The 22,814-nt window shown below is 41.3% G+C and overlaps 1 protein-coding gene across 1 annotated transcript in view; it reads left to right on the top strand.

Moving 5' to 3' along the window:
• The first annotated feature begins 7,978 nt into the window (after window positions 1–7,978).
• Window positions 7,979–22,814, top strand: part of LOC144678841 (cytochrome c oxidase subunit NDUFA4-like) — a 33,367-nt gene continuing 18,531 nt past the window's right edge. Inside the window, exon 1 of the mRNA XM_078538815.1 lies at window positions 7,979–8,324. Coding sequence (XP_078394941.1) covers window positions 8,283–8,324 — 42 coding nt within the window. The 5' untranslated portion in view covers window positions 7,979–8,282. The remainder of the gene's footprint in view (window positions 8,325–22,814) is intronic.

Genomic DNA, 22,814 nt, shown 5'->3' with positions numbered 1-22,814 from the left:
TTCCCTAACTACCGACTCCATCTCTCTGGCAACAATCTGGCATTAAGTCAGTCTGTTCGCAATCTTGATGTCACATCTGATCCTGAGATGAGCTCCCGAACTCATATTTGTGTCATCTCTAAAACTGCCTTTTTCCACCTCCATAACATCGCTCGACTTCACCTCTGTTTCAGATCATCTCCTGTTGAAATCCTCATCCACGTCTCCGTTACCTCTAGACTCAACTATTCCAATGCACTCCTGGCTGGTCTTCCACATTCTACATTGCGTAAACCTGAGATCATCAAAAATTCTGCTGCCCTTGTCTTAACTGGCAGAAAGTTCCACTCCCCTATCACCCCTGTGCTTTCTGTACTCAGGCAATATCTTGATTTTAAAATTCTCATCCTTCTTTCCAAATCCTTCCATGCCTTGCCCCTCCCTATCTCTAATCTTATCCAGCCCCACTGAGATTTTTGCACTCCTCCAATTCTGGCATCTTGTGCATTCCCAGTCATAATTGCTCCACCATTGATGACCGTGCCTTCAGTTGCCTAGGCCTGAAGCTCTAAAATTCCATACCTACACTCTCTGCCTCTCTACCTCACTTCCCTCCTTTAAGACACTCCTTAAAATCTACCTCTACCTAATATCTCTTTATGTGGCTCGGTGTCATACTTTGTTTCAAAGTGCTCTTGTGAAGCACCTTGGAATGTTTCATTATGTTGAAGACCCTACGCAAATTAAGAATTTGTTATCAGCTATACATTTTTCCATAATGGATCAAATACCCTACAGCATCCCACCCAAGAATAAAATGTACGCTAAGCAGATCCTTGAGACTGGATGTGGTTCACAGACTCCTGAAAAGTAAAGCTTATAATTGGCAGTAAACATACATTCAAATTCAATGAAAATTTCAGGCAGGCCAAGAGTGTAGGAATTCACAGGAGACTCCAAGTTTGACAGTTGACCTTCTCGTGTCCTGTAATAAACCATAGATCTGCATTAGCACTGCAGAAACCACAGAGGAACAAAATCTCCCAGAGTACAGGCAATGAGAACTTAGGACCATCCAATCATAGTTAGGTGAATGCCAACATGATCGATACTATTTCAGTCAGTGCCAGTCTGTTGCTTTTCCATGTCATGTTAAAGAAGATAGGCTGGATGAATTTATAATATTTTGTGCCTCAAAGGCCGCTATATTCAAAATAAAGGAACAAATCCTTAAAATTAAGTTTAGGTTGTATTGATTAACCAAGAAAAGTCCTACATGAAGTAATTGACTTTATTTCATTTGTTATATTTTAAATTCATATAATAAATTATAACATATTTTTGAGGCAAAATCTGTACCCATATTTCCCGGAACTCCATGTTTGAATAGCTCCAATCAGGTCAAATAGCTCCAATGGGTCAAAATCCTGGAACTCCCTTCCTAACAGCACTGTGGCTGTATCTACACCACATGGACTGCAGCTGTTCAAGAAGGCAGCTCACCACCACCTTCTCAAGGGCCACTAGGAATGGGCAATAAATGCTGGCCCAGTCAGTGAAGCCCACATCTGGTGAATGAATAAAAAAAAGGTTTCCGTCTCTGCCACAGTACCAAAACAGCTAACATCAAATTTACAAATTGCATTCCATGTGACGAAGGTAAACAATCCCTCTTCATCCTTCTCAACCTATTTTCAGCCTCTGAGACAGTTGACCACAACATTCTCCTCCAAGCCTCTCCACTGTCTTCCAGATGGGTGAGACTGCACTTGTCTGGTTCCACTTTTACCTATCTAATCATAGCCAGAGTATTACTTGCAATGGCTTCTTTTCCTGTTCTTGCACAGTTACCTCTGGCGTCCCCCAAGAATCTATCCTTGGCCCCCTCCTAATTATCATCCACATACCTGCACATTGGCGAGATCATCTGAAAACGCAATGTTAGTTTTCACATGTATGTGATGACACCTCACCACCACCTCGCGCAATTCCTCCACTGTTGCTAAATTATTCAACTGCTTCTCTGACATCCAACACTGAATGACCAATTAAATATTGGGAATATTAAAGCCATTGTCTTCAGTTCATGCTCCAATCTCTGTTTCTAAGCTACTGACTCCATCCTTCTGACTGACAACTGTCTGAGACTGAACCAGACTGTTTGCAACCAAAGTTATCTTAGTCATATTTGACCCCGAGATGAGCTTCTGAACACATATCCTTGCTATCACTAAACCCTCCTATTTCCACCTTTGTAACATCACCTGACTTCGCCCTGCTGAAACCCTCATTCATGCCTTTGCAACTTGTAGACTTGACCATTCCAATGCATTTCTGGTTGGTCTCTTACATTCTATTATTCATAAATTTGAGGGCATCCAAATCACTGCAGCCTGTGTCCAAGTTTGTACCAAGTCCCGTTCACAATCATTCCTGTGCTAGCTGACCAAGTTGGAATCCAGTCAGGCAATGTCTTGATTTAAAAATTCTCCCTTGTTTTCAACTCTCTTCATTGTTTTGCCCCTCCCTATCCTTGTAAACTCTGCTCACTTAACAATGCTTTGACTCATCTGTGCTTATTTATTTTAGCCTCTTGAATATCCCGATTTTAGTTGCTCTACCATTGGTGGCTGTTGTTGCAAGGTTGCTTGGTATATCACTAAGAGGTCTGAAGGCATGTGTGGTTGAATATAAACTGTTTATTGTTAACACACAACAAAATATATATCTCCAAGGCATAGCCATATCTAGGTACTATCATTATCCTGACTTCTCTCAGACTCTCCCTGTACCACTGTCTCCTGTTATGTGTTTCTCTACATCATACTGTAGGTGGTGCTGTTTTCCAGACCCACATTAACCCTTGCTCTGCCCAAACACCCTTATACACCTCCCCCCAAGTCTTTAACCAACATATTTACAGTACAATCTTTTTTTATGTGCTAACCCTTCTCTCCCCTCAAGCTTCTGACTTTATTACTTCGGACGGTCTGTAGGCCTGTCTACTCTTCCAGATCTTATTCTTGTCACGTTTGGAGGAGCGGTAGTCTCAGTTGCTTTGGGCAAGCTTTGTTGGCTCTGAATTTAAATTGGTGTTTCAAAAACTTAGGTTTCAACATCTGGTTTGCTTCTTGTGCTCTTTAGTATTGAATTTCTATTTATCAGTCATCTGACTTCTATGATCAGAGACCATTTGCTTATTCCATTACTTCTGGAGGGAATGTTTGCTCTATTCATTCATAAAATGGACTTGGGTTTTTCCTTTGTGGGGTCCACCATGTTCTTCCTATAAGTTGACATTTCAAAAATGGAACCTTCATTTCCACTTGCTTCACAATTTTAGGCAAATATCTGTTTATTCTCTTATTTTCCAATTCTTTTTCAAGCTGATTAAGCTTTTCATTCAGCTCAGCAACTGGCCAGGCCTGGCCAACCGGAGCCAATTGGTCTGCTAGGACAAATGACCCTGCAACGTCCCAGTCAAGACTTAATGGAACATTAACAATCTCAGGGACCCAGGCAAAGGAATGCACACACTTTGTCAATGCCAAAGTGGAGAGGTGGGAGTCATGTGACATGACCCCCCCTGGTTGGTGGAACCAGTAATATTGCCTTTTGGAGCTGCAACGCTCAGTCTACCATCTTTCCATCTACCTAGCAGCAGCATAGAAATGAGGCTCTGTTCAGGCTTGAATGTCTGGCCCCATCCAAACTGTTTTGAATGGAACTTCTGTACTATCACCTACAGGATGGACTCATCTCTGCATGCCCATCTCATCATGGAAGTCAACCCTACTGTAAAAGTGAATTATCCAGCATCAGTTCAGCCTGCTGACCTCTGTGAAGGAATATGCCATTGGACTTTGTTTCTGGACTCTGTACTCATGTGAAACTATAATTCTTTTCTCTATGGTCTTTGTTCTGTAAATCTTTCCTTCTCAATTGCACTTTTATTGGATGAATGCACAGGTGGCTATGTTGCGACCTTCCTCCCGTGTTTGAATGTGTGCAAATAAACTGACCCTTTGAGTTTGCCCTATCATGAGTTTGCTGTGGGGTTATTAAAAGAAATTGGATCACACCAAAAATGAGGGGTTGGAAATATGCCACCCACTTATAAAGGGAGAAAAGCAAATCAAAAATACCTTTCTATTTATGGATGAGTGATGAGAGGAGAAATCATGGCTGTTTAAATTAATCCCACCCCCCACTCTTGTCCGTAATATCGATCTTATTTCTGTCCCTTCTTTCTCCACCTGCAGCAGAGCTTTGTCCTTGTCCTTCATTTTGGTTCACCATTGGCCAGGTCTGTCTCCGGCAAAGTCTTAACTTGTTTCAGTTCTGTAATTGTGCAACTCATGGCTTCTTTATCCACTTACAGCTTGGAAAGCTCTATGGCTTTTCCTTTCAATGCCTCCTCTTTTCCATTCAGCTGGTTCATCAGTTCTTCAGTCTCTTTCCTGTATCTCTTGGCTCCCTCCTGGAATATTGACCATTACCGAGTCTTCTCTGCCAACTGGTTCTTCAATTCTTTCAGAATGACATTAAATTCATTTTGCTTCTCTTCATAATCTTCCAGAGGAACAAACTTTGACCTGAGGGATCCTTGTAATGTGTGAGGTCCTTCAATGGGTTTTCCTTTCCTTTGCAAAGCTCAATTGCTTCATCTTGAATTTTCTTGTAATTCAACAGAGTCTTCTTGACTTTGTTCCATTGCTCTTCTATTCTGTTGTTCAAGGCAGTCTTCATTTCTTCATGCTGCTGAAGGATTATGCACACCTTTTGCATTTAATCTTGAAGGAGAATCAGCTATTCTTTCAACTGTTTATTTTCTTGTTGACCTTTTGCCAACTCATGCTGCACTTCAGTGCATTGCTTTGTCGCTACTGATAGTTCCAACGCAGCTTTTTCTGAAGTTGCACTCAACATCCTTTTCAAATCCTCATGTTTTTCTAGGAGCACATATTGATTCTTCAAAGAGTCTTTCAGGGCAGTGACTTCTTTGAGTGCCTTTTCTGCCTGTTGGTGTGCCTGGCTATACATCTGGCTGAGTTGTTCCAACTCAGCTTTGAAACAAACATTGTCCTGTAGAATAGCTTCATTTTCTTTTTGCAGGTTTTGTTGCTTTTGGGTTACATCAGATAACTTTGCTTCATTCACAGCCATATGCTCACTCTGCACTGCCACCTGCTGTTGCTGTGTGGGTAATGTGTCAGCATTTTCAATAAGCTCTATTTTTAAGCATTTCGGCTGCTTCTCAGCCTCACTAAACTCTTCGGCTCATGGACTTCATTATGCTGACATGGTCTGCAAGAATCTTATGTTTTGTTGGGTATTGTCTCCCTCACCCTGGAGTCTCGTTGCCCTTTTGGTGCTTCATTGGGAGTGTTTGATACCTTTTTTAAGGTCTGTACTCTCCACAACTTGGAGTTTAAAATACTTGTAAAAGGCTTTTAATATCTAACCAAATGTGGTTAAGGATTCATCCTTACATTGTCTTATGATTACATTGTCGGCAAATTCACCAAATAAGTAAAATAACATATTAAAGTGTACTTCTTCTGATTTCCTACTTAATCCTGTTATACTCCTGTATTCTCATTTTTTCTTCTTCTCCATGACGCCCAATTTTTCATCTGATTTGTTCTTTGCAAGACTTCAAATTGGTCTGGTAGATTTAATTTACTATCCGTGGCTGTTTTTAAGAACAGAGGAGTACAGCTTTGTTTTTTTCTTTCTTTCAAAAAGGCAATGCAGCAACCATTCCCTTCTCTCTTCCTCCCATGCTTGTCTTGTTTCAGTGGGCACTCACACCAATTGTGGGCCTGATTCCTTAAACTAATCAATTCTGCAGGAAATTTTCAAACAAGCTGTTTGGGCCAGGTACTTTTTTTAAAGCTTAAAAACCTGATAGCAAGGTGATTTTAGGCTTTGGCTGTCATTTTAAAAACTATTTTTTCCCATTCATTTGAGCATGGCCGCCTCGTAGTATGACTCCTGGCTCAGCTGCAGTGTTCCTTCAGCTGCGCTGGTCAAACAATCGGTATGCTCTGCCTGATTAGTGATTATTTTTAAAAGATTAGTTCAGCATTTGTTTGAATTTTGCTCACTCTTCTTGTGATTTGGCTAGGCCCTTCAACTCTGCCTTCGATCAAATCTGACAATAGAGCTTTTCTAGGTGATCTCAAGCTGTGTCTTCGATCCAGGTGCATTTCTCATGGGTCAGAATTTCAGTTTCATTAGTTTTTCAAGCTTTGAGATCCTGGGTTCCTTCTCCAGCTTCTCGAAGGTTATGGGCTCGTTCATTAGCTGCCTTGGGATTTTGGTGTCAATCCCCTGCTGCCACCATGTTGTAAGGTTGTTTGCTATCTCACTAAGAGGCCTGGAAGCTTGTGTGGTTGAAAATAAGCTGCATAATGTTAATACACAACTATATACACATCTCAAAGGTAAAGCCCTATCTAGGTACTATCATCATACCAACTTCTCTCAGACTCTCCCTGCACCGCTGTCTTCTCTCTACTTTCATGTGTCTCTCTCTATATCATACTGTGGGCGATACAGTTCTCCAGTCCCATATTAACCCTATGCCGAACACGCCTATACGACAGCTGTGTCTTCAGCTGCCTAGAACCTAAGCTCCAGAATGTATCTCTACACCTCTCCATCTGTCTATCACTCCTTCCTGCTTTAAGATGCTTTTTAAAGTGTAATTTTTTAACCACGCTTTTGTTAATTTTCCCTAATGTCACCTTATGTGGCTCAGTGTTTTGCTTTATAACACTCCTGTGAAGTGGTTTGAGACACTTTGGGCCTGAACTTCTGCGAAGTGGCAATCAGAGTTGGATTGCCACTCTGCTCCTACATTCCTACCTGGAAATCCAGGTGATGCCCAAACTTCCGCCTTTGGTTTGATGAGAACTGAGCAGTGCTCCTTAGGCCTTCAGTCGAGAGCTGCAGAGTCAGATGCAAGGAGGCTACGTCCTTTTTTTATGGCACAAGCTGCCGTAAATCAAAGTTTAAAAGTCCAGTCACTTTCAAGCCAGGGAGACGTAAGATTTGGTTGGGGAGGGGGGTGTCAGGTGATTGGAGGGGGGTGGTTAGATGGTTGGGGCTCTTGGCTGAACAGTGGTGGGCATTGGGGTCAAGGGGTCAGTGGCTGGTTCAGTCAGGAGGGGTCAGTTGGAGGGGTGCAGTTGATAGGGGAGCAGTTGGGCAGGGTGTAGTTGGGGGGGGGGGGTGGATGCAATTGGGGGATGTGCAGTCGGTGGGATGTGCAATCTGGGAGGGATGTGTAATCGGGGCAGGGATGCGTGCAGTTGGGGGTGTGGCACAGTCAGGGGATCCCATGTGGGTCAGGTGAGGTAGGGGCATCCCATGGGAGTTGGGTGGGTGTTCCTGTGGTGGGTTGAGGGGTGGGAGGGGGGGGGGGGTCGTGGGGTGAGTCCCATGGGGGGGCCGAGGGGGCTATATGAGGCTCTTGTGGGGGTCGCGGGAGGTCAGTACAATAGTTACCCAGAAGCTACAAGTCGTTTTAATTCTTCTTTTTCTTTGCAATTGGAACTGCCCTGGAGCTCAGAAGTTACATGCCATTATTACATTAAAGGTTTATGAACTGTTGTTGATACTTTGAAGCAATAACAGGACACCATTGAATATACAGATGCAACTTTGATCCTGCATTCTGTTGTGTTCCTTCTTTTGGCTGCACCACTGGTGTAAACTTGTTACTGTTGAATAACTGAGCTACTATTAATGATAAAATAAAGTGGGCAGTTGCTTCCACTGTACAAAACAGTTAACAGAGACCACTGAACTAAGGCGCCCTCACCCTTTAAGACACGCCTCATTCTGCTTGGGTTCTGCGCCAGTTTCTGGCTCAGTCAATCACTGCAATCCCTGATTGGCCATGTCCACAGGCCGGATGGACCAATCACTGAGCCACTCCCCGCCCCGCCTCCTGACCGGTGTATTTTTGGATTATATTCCCGTTATAGCCGGGAGGACCCTCAAGGTTCAATTGGATAGCTGCCGGGCAAAGTTGAATTAGAATTGCAGCAGCTTCATTCTGCCTTTTCACATTATGTTATTGTATTAGAATATGTTTTGTGTTGTGATTTGGATCTTCACCAGAGTTGGCCAGGGTCATTTTCTTTCCGCCCATTCCCTCTCACCTGGAGCCCGTTGGCTGGGCAGTGTGCTGGCCAACTTGGTGTGGGTCCTGGGGTAGTGACAGGTGTAGGAGTCAATCCCCCTACCCTCTAGACAGCAGGAGCCGCCGTCGCCCAAACTAGACCGTAGCAATGTTCCGGCTCATGATAACTCAAGCCAAGAAGCACCCAAGTGTGAGTAAAAGTCGCCTTCACGTTTGAAGCTTTTTCCCTCATGCCCCTCACCCCCTTATGGGCGGGACTAAGGTGCAAAGTCCAACAGCAGGGGAAACAACAGCAAGACCACGTAGATTTAAAACCCAAAATGAATGAAGGAGAGGGATTCCCACAACCCAGTTACCTAAACATGGCCATTGCAATTCAAATCTCAACAACTTGCATGCATGTAGCGCCTTTCAGGAGAAATGGCTGGGGCTGGTGGGCCAATTTGGAACTTTCAAGTCTGCCATTGATAGATTTTTGTTAGGGATTGCAAGGAGCAGAGGTGGGACAACTAAGTTAAATGGTGGTATGTGAAATATCCAATGGCACTTTACAGGGATAAATAGACCTGGAGATAAAATATTAGACAAAGCATAATACTGTGAATGCTGGCAGTTTGAAATTAAAGCAGAAGTGGTGACTGGTGGAGACAAGAAACTTTGTCAAAGGTTTTTAAGGTGGTGTTAAAGCTGGAGGCAAGCTGAAGGAATTTAGGAAAAAAAGCTCTAGAATGTGGGATCTTGTTGCATGAAGGAAGAACATGCAGATAGAGAGATGGAGAGTTTTTTTGTGGGATGGGGGTGGGGAGATGAGTTGTGGTTCTGGACGTAGGGAGGGGGGTGAGGCTGTTAAGGGATTTTAATGTGAGGATTTTAAACCAGAGCTGTTGGGGACAGGGAGTCAATGAGTGAGCCCTGGTGGGGGAGAGGAGCAGTGAAATGGGGAGAGGGCAGCAGGTTAAAACTTCAAAATTGTGACAATATTTGTGCTGTTTTAAAGCATCTAGAGAACATAATGGTGTTAATTTGGCGAATTTCATGTATGATATTCATGACTTTTCTAGGAACTAAATTTGCTTAAAAGCCATTTAGTTTTATCCAACTGCCCCATTAAAAATATTATGAAGTGTTTGTGCTTTGCTTTTCCCTCATTGGTGTTTACACTTGTCAATGCCTATTTAGACTATCCTGTTAAAGGGGCAGCGTTGCACAGGTACTCTGACTAACGTGGTATGACAAGTTGTGTTCCCCTGGGATCTGTTCTGGGGTCTCAACTTTTCACTTTGTTACTGACTTGGATGAAGGAATAGAGTTGTATAGAATGTTTTGTAATGTTCTTTCAGATATTTTATGAATGAAGTATATTTTTCCAAAAAAAAGAGTTGTATAGGACTACATGCTAAGGGACTCAAGTTTGATGCAGCCACCACAAAGGTGCAATTGGGAAAGACCAGTGTGTAAGGCCTTTCAGCTATAATACACCAAGGGGCAGGTAACGACCCCTCATGATGTAAGCTTGTCCTTAAATGTATATAGTTAATACAATTGTTTTGAGGAAGTTCAATGTGCAACATACTCTGTGGAAATAGTTGATTATTTATTTCACTTTTTGTTATGACAATTTGAATTGTATTTTATAATGTTCTTTTAGATATTTTTGAATAAAATGTATCTTTGCAAAAAAAAAGTTGTATATCCCCAGGTTTACAGATGACACTAAGTTAGGAGTAACACTTAAGTAGTGAAGATAGGGGCAAGAAATTGCAAAGGGAAACAGATTAAATAAATTGACAAAACTACGTCAGATGGAGGTCAAAGTGGTCAAGTGTGAAATCACCCACTTTGGGCCAAAGAACGATAAATCAAAGTATTTTCTAAATGGTTACGAACCACATAGGACTCAGAGTACACATCATTAAAAGATTCTAGGCAGGTAGTATTTTTATAAATGATTAGAAACTCTGGAGGAGCAAAGATTTGGGTGTCCCCAAGCAATTAAAAAGGCCGATGGAATATTCCTCTGTTGCAAGGGCCTGGAATATAAATGGGAGGAAGTTATATTTCAGTTGTCTAGAGCCTTGATCAGAATCAACCTGAAGTAGTGTTCAATTCTGGGAAATGAAGGAAGGATGATAATTCAGACACTAGAAGGTTTAAAATCGATGAGGAGGAGCTGCTGGATAGGCTGCCCATACTTAAAGTGGACAAAGTTCCACCCAACGATACAGGGAAGGGAGAGTGGAAATTACGGGAGAACTGGCAATAATTTCCAGTCAGAATCTGGAAAATTGCAAGTGCTACACCCTTGTTCAGAGAGTGCAAAGATAAGCCCAGCAACGACAGGCCAGCCAGTTTAACTTCGGTGTTGGGGAAACTTCTGGAAGCAATAATTCGGGACAAAATTAATGGTCACATGGACATGCAGGTTAATTAAGGAAAGCCAGCATCGATTCCTTAAGGGAAAATTGTCTTGAACTAACTTGCTGGAGTTTTTTGAAGAGATAAGAGAGGGTTGATGAGAGCAGTGCTGTTGATGTGTTTTTTTTAATTCTTTCGCGGGACCTGGGTATCCCTGGCTAGGCCAGCATTTTTATTGCCCATCCCTAATTGCCTTTGAGAAAGTGGTGGTGGTTTATATGAGCTTCCAAAAGGCATTTGGTACTGTGCTGCACAACAGACTTTAAAGGTATAGCTCATGTCATAAAAGGGTAGTAGAAACATGAATATGAAATTCGCTGAGTGACAGGAAACAGCATAGTGGTTAATGGATGTTTGTCGGTTTGGAGAAAGGTTAGCAGTGGAGTTCCCTAGGGATCAGTGTTGGGACCCTTGCTTTTCCTGATATATGTTAATGACCTAGATCTTGGTGTACAGGATGCAGTTTCAAAATTTGCAGATGATATGAAACTTGGAAGCATTGTGAACTGTGAGGGCGATAGTGTAGAACTTCAAAAGGACATAGACAATTTGGTGAAATGGGTGTCCGTGAAATGGGTGACAGATGAAGCTCAATGCGGAGAAATGTGAAATGATTCATTTTGATCGGAAGAACATGGAGAGAAAATATAAAATAAAGGGAGCGATTATAAAGGGGGTGCAGGAGCAGAGGGACCTGGGTATATGTCCATAAGTCATTGAAGGTGGAAGGATAGGTTAAGAGAGCAGTTAGTAAGGCATACAGTATCCTAGGCTTTATTGATATGGGCATAGAGTACAAGAGCAAAGAATTTATGTTGAACTTGTATAAGACACTAGTTTGGCCTCAACTGAAGTATTGCATCCACTTTTGGGCACTGCACTTTACAAAGGAAGTGAAGGCGTTGGAGAGAGTGCATAAAAGATTCACGGGAATGGTTCCAGGAATGAGGAATTTCAGTCATGAAGATAGATTGGAGAAGTTAGGGCTGTTTAACTTGTAGAAATGAAGATTACGAGGAAGTTTAATTGAGGCATTCAAAATCACGAGGGGTCTGGGCAGAGTACATAGGGAGAAACTGTTCCCACTTGTGAAAGGATCAAGAATGAGAGAGCTCAGATGTAAAGTAATTGACAACAAAATCAAAAGCGATATGAAAAAAAACTTTTTCACGCAACAAGTGGTTAAGGTCTGGAATGCACTGCCTGAGTGTGCTGGATGCAGGTTCAATCGAAGCATTTGAAAGGAAATTAGACTGTTATCTGAAAAAGAAGAAGCAGGGTTATGGGGAGAAGGCAAGATAATGGAACTAAGTGAATTATTCATTCAGAAAGCTGGTTCAGACAAGATGGGCCGAATGGCAACTACCTGCACTGTAACGATTCTGTGATGTACTGGCCCTGAAGCGGGTGTACATGGGTTCAACAGAATGAAAATGGGACTTGGGGGTTAAATAGTAACGGGTTGCAAAAACTGGCCTCATATTCCCTTGAATATAGAAGTTTGAGGGATGATCTGATCAAGACCATCTGACCTGTTTAAAATGGTAAAAGAATTTGATAGAATAAGGAACAATTTTGTCTGGGAGAAACAAGTGGGCAATATGTTAAAATTAAATAGAGGTTATTCAGCAAGGAAATAAGGAAGTACCTTTTCACAAAAGGGTAGCAGAAATCAGGATTTTTCTCCCCTAAAAAGGTGGTGACGCTCGGACAATTGGAACTTTTTTGTTAGTTCAGAATATCAAGGCATGCGGAGCAAATGTGGGAAAATGGAGTTCATGTACAGGTCAGCCATGATTTAACTGAATGGTGGAGCAGACTCGGTTGCCTGAATAGCCTGCCTGTGATCCTTGGTACTCTTCAAAAATTTTATTTGATATACAGGAGGAATTAAAGACTCAGTTCGAAGGGGAAATAGAATATATGTACAGTGCTACAATTCATACAATCAGATGAATTAGGATCAGTATTAGGCCACTCGGCCCCTCTAGCCTGCTCCGCCATTCAATAAGATCATGACTGACCTGATTATAATCACCCGCCTACCCTCAAAACCTTTCACCCCTTGTTTATCAAGAATCTATTCAGCTCTGCCTTAAAAATATTCAGGCTCTTCTTCCACTGGCTTTTGGGGAAGAGTTCCAAAGACTCATGACCCTCTGAGAGAAAAAAAAATTCCTCATCCCTGTCTTAAATAGGCGACCCTTTATTTTTAAACAGTGACTCCTAGTTCTAGATTCTCCCACAAGGGGAAACATCCTCTCCACATCCACTCTGTCAATACCCCTCAGGATCTTAAAGGTTTCAATCAAGTCACCTCTTACCCTTCTAAACTCCAATGGATACAAACCTAGCCTGTCCAACCTTTCTTCATAAGGCAACCCGCCCAATTCATGACAATTGAACAACTATAATTAATGGGATTTACATGTACTATTAATCTCCACTCTTGTTTCTTTGAATTTTGGTTAAATTTTTGGTGGGAACCGCAGCAGAGAGTGGACATTGGTTTAATATATTAATTAATGTTCCAGAAATTGACCTCTGTATTTAAAATTTAAATATTTTAAAAATGAGCTATATATTGGAAAAATGAAATTATGACAGCTTTGCTTTAAGGTTGTTACCTAATTCTCCCTTCTCCCTTTGGAGATGATCATTGCCTGGCAGTTGTGTGGCATGAATGTTACTTGCCACTTTTCAGCCCAAACCTGAATGTTGTCCAGTTCTTGTTGCATGCAGGGATGGAGTGCTTCTCTGTATCTGTGTAGTTGAAAATGGCATTGAACATTGTGTGATTATCAATGTACATCCCCACTTCTGACCTTGTGTTAGAGGGAAAGTTATTGATGAAGCAGCTGGAGATATTTGAGCCGAGGACACTATCCTGAGGAACTCCTGCAGTGATGTCCTGGGGCTGAGATGATTGACCTCCAACAATCATAACCATCTTACTTTGTGCTAAGTATGATTCCAGTCATTTGAGTTTCCCCCTTAATTTCATTGAATTCAATTTTACCAGCACTCCTTGATGCACCACTTGGTCAAATGCTGCCTTGATGTGAAGGGCAGTCATTCTCACCTCATCTCTTGAGTTCAGCTCTTTGGTCCATGTTTGGACCAAGGCTGTACCTGGAGTTCAATGGCCTAAAATTTGCTCACAAGATGACTGCAAGTTCATGTTGTATGCTATTATTGTGTAAAAATAAAACAGAATTTGTGGTAAGCAGATCTGGTGCAAATTGCAAATTGGCACAAATTGCTGGGCACCTTGTACTACAGTGCTGTTAGCCTGGCAAAAATGGGATCATACTGTCAGCCTCCTGATGTGTTTGAAGAAATTGCTGGATTTATACCACAGATACAGAGTAAACTTGCCACAGAAAGGTAGGGCTGTTATTTTACAGTGTAAGGACTCAGTTATTGTGTGGCTCATGGTTCTGATGTGCCACTCAAAGGTGGAGGTCCACAAAGGGAACAATTGAAATTGTGAAGTCTCACTAGTGCAGGTAGTCAATTGCTCCTTTTTACATTTTTGTTTCTTACTTTTCTGCCTCTCTCTCTCTCTCTCTCAATCCAGTCTTTCCCTCTATTTCTCCTTCAGTATCTAATTTGACTCTCTTTTAAATTAATTCATGGGACGTGGGTGTCACTGGCTACGCCAGCATTTATTGTCCATCCCAATTAACCTTGAGAAGGTGATGGTGAGGTGCCTTCAGTCCATGTGGTGTAGGTACACCCATAGTGCTGGAGAGCTCACCCTCTTTCTTCCTTAATTATTTCTGTTTCTTTCTCTACTTAAATGTCATTGGTTATGGATATAGATTGTTGGCCCCATCATTCACTAAGGTCCCAAATGCTGTTTTTTCCTCACCACAACATTATCAATTAGCACTGTGAGCTGATATAAAAGTAATCGGAGCTGAAATGTGAGGGGAAAAAAATGCAACTCAGGGCACATGCTGCAAGGTGCCTGCTGCAGCAATTTTTCGGCCAATAATGATTACTGCAGGCGTGCATCAGAATAAAAGGGATACCATTCATGTGTTGTTTTCTGGGAGTTACTGCTGATGTCAGCTAAGCAAAAAAGACCAATTCCTACTTGACCAATATTTGAGTTCCTCATGACTGTCAGGAACACATTGACACAAGAATTAGGAGCAGGAGGAGGCCACTTGGCACTTCAAGCCTACTCCGCCGTTCGATAAGATCCTGGCTGATCCGATTGTGGCCTCAACTCCACCTTCTTGTCCATCTCCTATAACCCTTGATTCCCTTCTCATGAATTCTTTTGGTAATGGTGTTGATGGTTGGGAACATAGGAGCAAGAGTAGGCCATTCGGCCCACCATTTTGCTCCACCATTCAAACAGATCATTGCTGGTCATCTACCCTGATGCCACTTTTCCCCACTATCCCCATTTCCCTTGATGCCATTAGAATCCAGAAATCTGTTGATTTCTGTTTTGAACATGCTCAATAATTGAGATTCCACAACCCTGTGGGGCAGAGAATTCCAAAGATTCACCACCCTCTGAGTGAAGAAATCCCCCCTCATCTCCACAGGTTGTCTCCAACTGATCATGAGATACGGTTTTAATGATCTTATTGGGAATACCAAACTATTCTCAACATAAATGTGTTTCCTAAAATTATTTTAAAAATGAGAAACTCTATAAGCAAAGTAAGTCAAATCAGTGAAAATAAATTAATGGGTGATTGATTATGTGCTGTAGATACTTCGGCTTGTGAGCAAACTTACTTTTTTTTAAGCCAGCTCAGACAAGGAAACATTCATTGTGTTGTGTAGTTGCCTATTTGCTGTTTGGATACGGTCACACCTGGACCTGGAAGTTAACTGTTGTTTTTCAGTCTCTTCCTATGCCACCACTTCCCTACGCCAAAAGAAAGATGAAGCTTAGTAATATTTTCAATATGACAGTTGCTTCAACTTTATATTGTTTACTAGAATAATAGATAGGGTATTATATGTTGTTTGAAAATTCATATCAATTGCAAATTGATGTATTTTTCTATTGCTCATCAGGTTTAAAAGCTTGCATTCATAATGAGCATTTAAAGCAGCAAATATATCTCAACTTGGTTCACAGAGCAGAAAAAGAGCAGATGTCAAGATTTTGTAGGAGGATTAGGAGAGGTGACCAAGAGCTTAATCAAATAAATTAGTTTTGAGAAATAGGAAAATCTGCAAATGCTGGAAATCTGAAATAAAAACGGAAAATGCTGTAAACCAAGAACGGGTCAGTCAGGACCTATAAAAAGTCAAGTTGTGGTATTTCAAGCGTTTACCTTTCATCAGGTGTGGGTTTTCACAAGGCTTTTAAAGATAGTGACAGAGTTAGTGAGAAAAGGAGGTTTGGTGAAGTAATGTCAACAAATGGCTGTGACATCGAAGCTGGGGAGTGTGACCAGCCGGCCAAAATCAGAAGTTTGGAGGAAATAGGAGGGGATGTATGAGAGAAGAAGGCTACAGGGGTAGGAAAGCAACAAGGCTGGGAAGAGAAGAGCTGTAGAGGAAGAGAATTTTGAAATTAGAATTTTGTGGGAGTGGATGTGGTGGCAGCCAGGACAAGAATGATGACTAAGCCTAATTCAAGACAGATGTGCGTGATAGTTTTGGACAGTTCAGAGTGTAGAGGTTCATAACCCAACAAGGGAGAAATTGAAAAAGCTAAGTCGAGACATAACGTAGGGTTGTGGGTGTAAGTTAAACGTGGAGATAGCATTGTGGAAGTAACTAATCTTGATAATGGAAAATATATAGAGTTTGAACATTAGGTCTAAATAAATATCATGCCTGTGTACAGCTTTCTTCAGCCTAAGCCAACGACAATAACAACTTATATTTTTATAAGGCCTTTAATGTGTTACAACATCTCAACGTGCTTTACAGGAGAATTGTAAAGCAAGATATAACACCGAGTGACATGATCAGTGCAGATGATTTAACGCTTTGTTAAATAAGTAGGTTTTAATGATTGTTTGAAAGGAGTAAGGAGAGGTAGAGACACAGAGGTTTAGGAGAGAATTTCATAACTTAGGGCCTTGGCAGCTGAAGGCACGACCACCAATTAAAATCGTGGATGCTGAAGAGGCTAGAATTAGAGGACCCTGCTACCTCGGAGGATTGTGGGGCTGGAAGAGATTACAAAGGGATGGATAAGGCCATGGAGGGATTTGAAAACAAGTATGATAACTTTAAAATTGAAATATTACTTAACCTAGAGCCAATCTAGGTCAGTGAACACAGTGGACCTGTGTAAGTAAGGACATGGCAGCAGAGGTTTGGATGACCTCAGATTTACAGAGCGCACGATTGGGAGGCCCACCTCAAGTGCATTGGAATAGTCAAGTCTAGAGGTAACATAGATGAGGATTTCAGCAGCAGATCAGCTGAGGCAGGGGCAGGCAGGGAGGTGGAGGGCATTGGTGACCTGAAGATGGGGGTCAGTCTGAATATGTACGCTGATGGAAACATAGAGGTTTATGCCACAGAATATGGCTATTTGGCCCATTATACCCTTGCCAGCCAAAAAAGAGCGCCTTTTCCAGTGCTTGTCTTCCAAGAATTCTTTGACATGCAGGTACCATTATTTATTGGAAGTTGGGACATATGCCTCTTGTACCATGTGTTTAATAATACATTAGCCAATAGAAACCATTGTACAACCCGCATAATTTAAAACACATATATGGGGTTACCCTTCTCTTTTCCAGAGAAAACAGTCTCGAACTGTTCAAACTTTTCTGATAGGCATAACCTCTCAGTTCTAGTGACATCCTTGTAATTTTTTTCCCATCTTCTCCAGTGCTTCTTTATCCTGTTTGCAATATGGAGATCAGAGTTATGCACAGCACTCTAAATGTGGTCTATCCAGGGTTTACAAATTTAACATAAAATTTGCTTTTCAATTCTATTGCTTTAGAAATGAATGCCAGTAATTTGTTTGCAATATTTTCCAAGCAGTGTGTGGCCTTATTTCTCTTGCTAAAATGCACTGTCTCATACTTAACTTTCTTGACATTAATTTGCCATGAAAATATTAATTCTGCAAGTTTGTTAACATTGTCTTATATTTTATCATAGTTTTAAGTGTACCGCGTCCCCCAATTTCGTGTCATTCTAAATTTTGAAATTATACTTCTGATTCCTGAGTGCAAATTGTTTATGTAAATAGTGAAAGCATTGACCCCTGTGGAATACTACTTCTGACTTTCCACTAGTCTAAGTAAATATTTTTATCTCCTACCTTTTTTTGTTTTGCAGTCAGTTTGCGAGCCATTCTGTACATGTATCCTGACTCCACTTGCTTTGGCCTCAGTCACGAGCCTATGATGTGATGTCTTATCGAAGACCCTTTGAAAATCCTAATATATTGCATCTACTGCATTACCCTTATCTAGTCTTTTTGTTACTCCTTCAAATCAGTAAGGTTGATAAAGCAGCACCTTGTGTTTTGATATTTATGCTGACTGACAAATACAGAACAAGGAAAGGCCTTTCTGTTTTCTTCCATGAACAGTATACACAATTACACTATTGTGAACTTTGTTATACAGCCTGAGAGAAAGTCAGGCAAAGTGTCACCCTGATCTGTCGTGGAGATCTTCATGTCTATAATGTTATTGGAAATTATTTTTAAAATGTAATTGTAGTTGGGTCTGTATCTATGTGTTTGACTGTGTGTGCCTTAAGTGGATTAAAGCCAGCTAGTCTGGGTGCTTTGATGTATAGTAGTTTTGAGATGTTAATTGGGTAAATGTAAGGAAGATAGAAGGTAAAGTGTAAATTTGCATTTGTTGAATAAAGCATTCAAGAGTGGGAGTAAAATCTTTCACATAGCTGAGAGATGCCAAGCAATGTGTTTACATTACTAATAAAATTGGTGGAATGAAATGATATTGTTAGGAGATATAATGTTAAAAGCCTGGTGATACAATGGAAAATTTACATTCAAAGGAAAAGCTAGGTGTAAGCAGAAAGGAGTTTGTGTGTGTAAGGTAGAGGCATTTAAGATCTAACCAGCCTGTAAGCCTATAACTGTCTGCAAAGGAACCAAATTGCAAGGAACCTCATTTTGAATTCAAACGGTCAAATGTGCTTTGCCTGATGTCTGTTTAAAGTCTATGGGTTACTGTTGCCTTGGTGGAGATTTACCTGGGAGTGATTCATTTGGGGATTTGTTTAAAAGTTATTATGGTAGTAATTTTTAGATATGTGTATGTGTTTAATTTGTTAAATTAATAAATGTTTAATTTAGTTTAATATAGAAAAACCTCTTGAGGCTCGGCGGTCTTATTCCTAAATTCAGAGCTGCATCTCAAATGTACCAATTAAAAATATAGGTTATGACAGTTGTTTCAAGTTTCCCTCTGGGATTTAAACAACTCAGCCTTTACCAACTGCTGTGACATAACAGACCCTAAGAGAATTTGAATGAAACATCAGGATATTGACCTAACCTTAGAATATACATTATTTAGTTGTATTGAGGTGCTTCCCACGGATGATATACTCTTGGCCCCATCAGCACAGGAACAATTGCCCCATGGCGTTTGCTTATCTCAGTTTGTTTTTATCACTTTAACATTCAATTCTGTTTCTAACTAGTTTCATTAAGATATTAATTGACAATGCATTTATGGTTTTTGCGGAAACTTGTTCTGCACATCCAGTAGTCTGTAGGGTGAATTTTCTGAACTGTAGTCTTGTTTCACTTTGGTTAAGCTTTGTATTATTTTTGCAATAAGTTAAAGTTAACAACTTGCAGTCCTGTTATGAGAGTTTCATCACTGCCCCTTATGTCTTTTCTGTGATTAAAAACAAGATCAGTGCTGCCTGTCTTCATGACTTAGAACTTAAAATATGAATTTTAAAATCATCCTGGCCTCTCTTTAGACTCTGTCAATCCATTGACATCCTTTTTACAGCTAGGGTGCCTATTAGTGCACAAAATGATCTGAAACACCTGTACAATGATCTATACAGGTTAAAGTAACTTGTCTTTACTGACTTATCCCAGTACTAAACAGTCTTGATGATAACAGCTATTACAGCTTGTGAATTGTCAACCATGATACATAACTTTTTTTCACCTATGCTAACAGGCAAAACTTTACATGTGCAAGTTCTGTGTGTATTTCATTTTATCCAATTAGGAGACAGGGATACATGTGATAAAAACAGAAAATGCTGGGAATATTCAGCAGATCTGGCACATCTGTGGAGAGAGGAACAGTTAGTTTTTTAGGCCTGTGATCTTTCACCAGAACTTTCATCAGTTGGTCATTGATCTGAAACATTAAGTCTGTTCCTCTCGCTACAGATGCTGCCAGACTTGCTGACTATTCCAGCATTTTCTGTTTTTATTTCAGATTTCCAACATCTGCAGTATTTTGCTTTTGGATGGGTATACATGTGACATTGGGGGGAAATCTGAGGTTCTGAGAGGTAAAAGGTGCAATTCAAGAATAATAGTGGCTCTGCATTGTAACTCATTGATTAAACATACGCACCCTTGTTTTTCTACCTTAAACAACAGAACCTAAAATACTCCAATTATTTAAGAGGGGGAAGGAATTCAAGAGGAATACGATTTTACTTGCAAATTTTATTTACACGTTTCCTGAATCAGGTTAGCAGCGAGCTTAAGGGGTGGTCATCCCTGCCCTTTTACAAGTCTCCCCAGGTCTAGGTAAGGGTCCTATGCTCAGAGTTATGAGCTATGGTCAACTGAGAACAGCAAATTTTCAGTGGTGATGGCGTGAAGAGCTCAAACCTCAAGGGATAACGGGCACTTATAACAGGCAGCAGATCCTTCAGGAAGACAACTTGTTTCCTTTAAGCACACGTGAAAACAGCAATGGGAGACCACCTCATGTATTCTTTTCCTTAATCATATTGCCCTTGAAATTGAAAATGGTAGGCTTCTAAGGGCAACTGAAGGGGAAAACACAAGACCTCGAAGTGTGAAAAAAGGAGCAGAGGACCTGGCCTTAGGCAGATCACCACTACTATTTTCTTGAATCTCTTTATTGCATTTATATCGTGGTATGTAAGTGCAATAGGCCATGAAAAATAGATTTTCTCACATTTTTGTTTTGAAATTTGAATGTGATTTAATGAACAGTTAAGATGAATGAAAATTTATTAAGCAGGATCTTATTAAAGGAATGTAGAAGAATACAGATGTATTTTAGTCAGGGTTATTGAAGGGAAAACAAATAGTATCCCAATAATTCCCACTCTTCTTCCCCTGCCTCCCATCCCTGCTCCAGTTTTGCACCTGTCACTCTAAGCTGTGAAATTGGTCCTTAGTGTTGAATTATTGATGGCTTTGTGTTCTGCAGTCATTTCTCAGGAAAATGCACTATTATCTCTCCTTGAACTCTGCAGCCATGTTTGATTGCACCATCCTCCTTCAATGCCTCCTTTGTTGTCCAGCTCTCTGGGACTGCGCTTACTTGATTTCACTCTTGCCTATTTGATTATAGCTAGCACATCTGTCGCAATGGTTTCTTCTCAGGAATACTTCCTGGAGTCCCCAAAGAGCCATCTTAGGCCTCATCGCTTCCTCATCTACACTCCGTCCTTTGGAAACAGCACCCACAGATTGTTAGTAAAAAGATTGGTGTTTTCTTTGTAGTTGAGTAGTGACAAAATAGTCAATGCTAAGATGTTCAGTACTTTTATTTCCTTCAGCAAACAAATTTACAATCAGTGTTAGATAAAGCACAGTAAATGTAAGCATGGATTCTCTCACTACTGTTTTTCAAAGCACAATGGGCCGAATCTTCCGAGGAGTGGATATCAGTCAGATTGCCATTCTGCTCCTACTTTTCTGCTCTGTGCTTGAGCTCAATATTTTTGGCCAGGACTTCCAATCCTGGCTTCTTCAGAAATATGGAACATACCTGAAATTGAGCAGCTTCTTTGCAGCACTGGCTCAATGAGGGAAGCACACTTTTTTTTACAGCATTAGCTGCCGTATTCTAGTAAGTGTTCGCTAACACACTGAAAAGCTGAGACATTTAAACAGCTTTTCAGAGTGTTAGTGGGTGGATGTCTGGGTGAGGTGGTAGGATGGTAAGATCGGTTTAAGGAGAGAGCTGGGGGACGTCAGGGGTATCGCGTGGTGAGGTTGGGTCAAGTTGGGTGTGGGGGGAGTTGGTCAGGAGGTAGTTGGGGTGTAAGGTCGGGTCGGATCGTAGCGGGCTGGGGAGGATGTCGAGCTTTGAGGAGAGTCAGGGGTTCAGTGGGAATGATTGATTGGGGGAGTCAGTTGTATAGTTACCCAGGAATTAGACTAGGATGTTTCTGTCTAACAGTTCCTGGGTAACTATCCAGGAAAGTAAGTCACAACAGTCCGAAGTATCTGACTCTAACTCAGAGTTGAAGCTTTTGGCGGAGGGTCTGGGGATTGCCAATCGGAAGGTCAAACTTCCCAGATAATTCCCATGGAGTCAGTACGTTGGGACTTTTGAGACGTGCCGAAGCGTATTTTGGGAGTTACGTCCGCTCTCCGATGATCTGGGCCTATGTCTCACTTTACATCCTAATTTTCCTTTAATAAGCTAAAGCTTTCACTTCTCTCTCTTGTTTGTTCTTTACTGCACATTATCTTATGATAGTCTAATTTTTAGTACCTTGTCTTATTCAGTGTGTGTCAGCAACCTTCAACCATCCTGGGATCACTGCTTCAGTTGAGGCATCCATGTTATTGTTTGGAATATTATATTGGCAGAACTTCAAGTTTCAGTCCCAAGGCTTTGCTTCACTATTGAACACCTCTCATGAGTGTTGTCAGTGTACATGTAAAAACTAATGCTGAGCATTTGGATGATGCTACTTACGGGCACCATGTAAATGAAGAAAAGAGGGAGGCAAGGATTGATTCTTGGGGGGTGTGTGAGCAGGAAGAGAAGCAATTGCAAGTGGATGGCTACAATTAGATAAGAATGGAACCAGGTGAGAGCAGCCCCACCCAGGTGTGGGTAGAGAGTCGTTGGGAGAGGATGATGTTGATAGACTAATCTGTAACTCTCTCTCTCTGCCTGTCTCCCTGAACCTGTGTGTGCATGTGTCACTTTGTTTTCCTGTTGTCTCCTTATCTGCCCTCTCAAGTATCAACACAGATATGGGTTCAACTTCCACATGAACATCAACGGCGTCCAGCTTTAGCTCTCCACCACCTCTCTGGAGCTCTTCGCTGCTTGTGCGCTGCCTGACTGTCACCCTTAACATT

The sequence above is a fragment of the Cetorhinus maximus genome, chromosome 3 (genome assembly GCF_964194155.1).
Source record: "Cetorhinus maximus chromosome 3, sCetMax3.hap1.1, whole genome shotgun sequence".
Classification (NCBI taxonomy): domain Eukaryota; kingdom Metazoa; phylum Chordata; class Chondrichthyes; order Lamniformes; family Cetorhinidae; genus Cetorhinus; species Cetorhinus maximus.
Note: the sequence above shows the minus strand (reverse complement) of the source record. Positions and strands in the feature narration are given on the sequence as shown.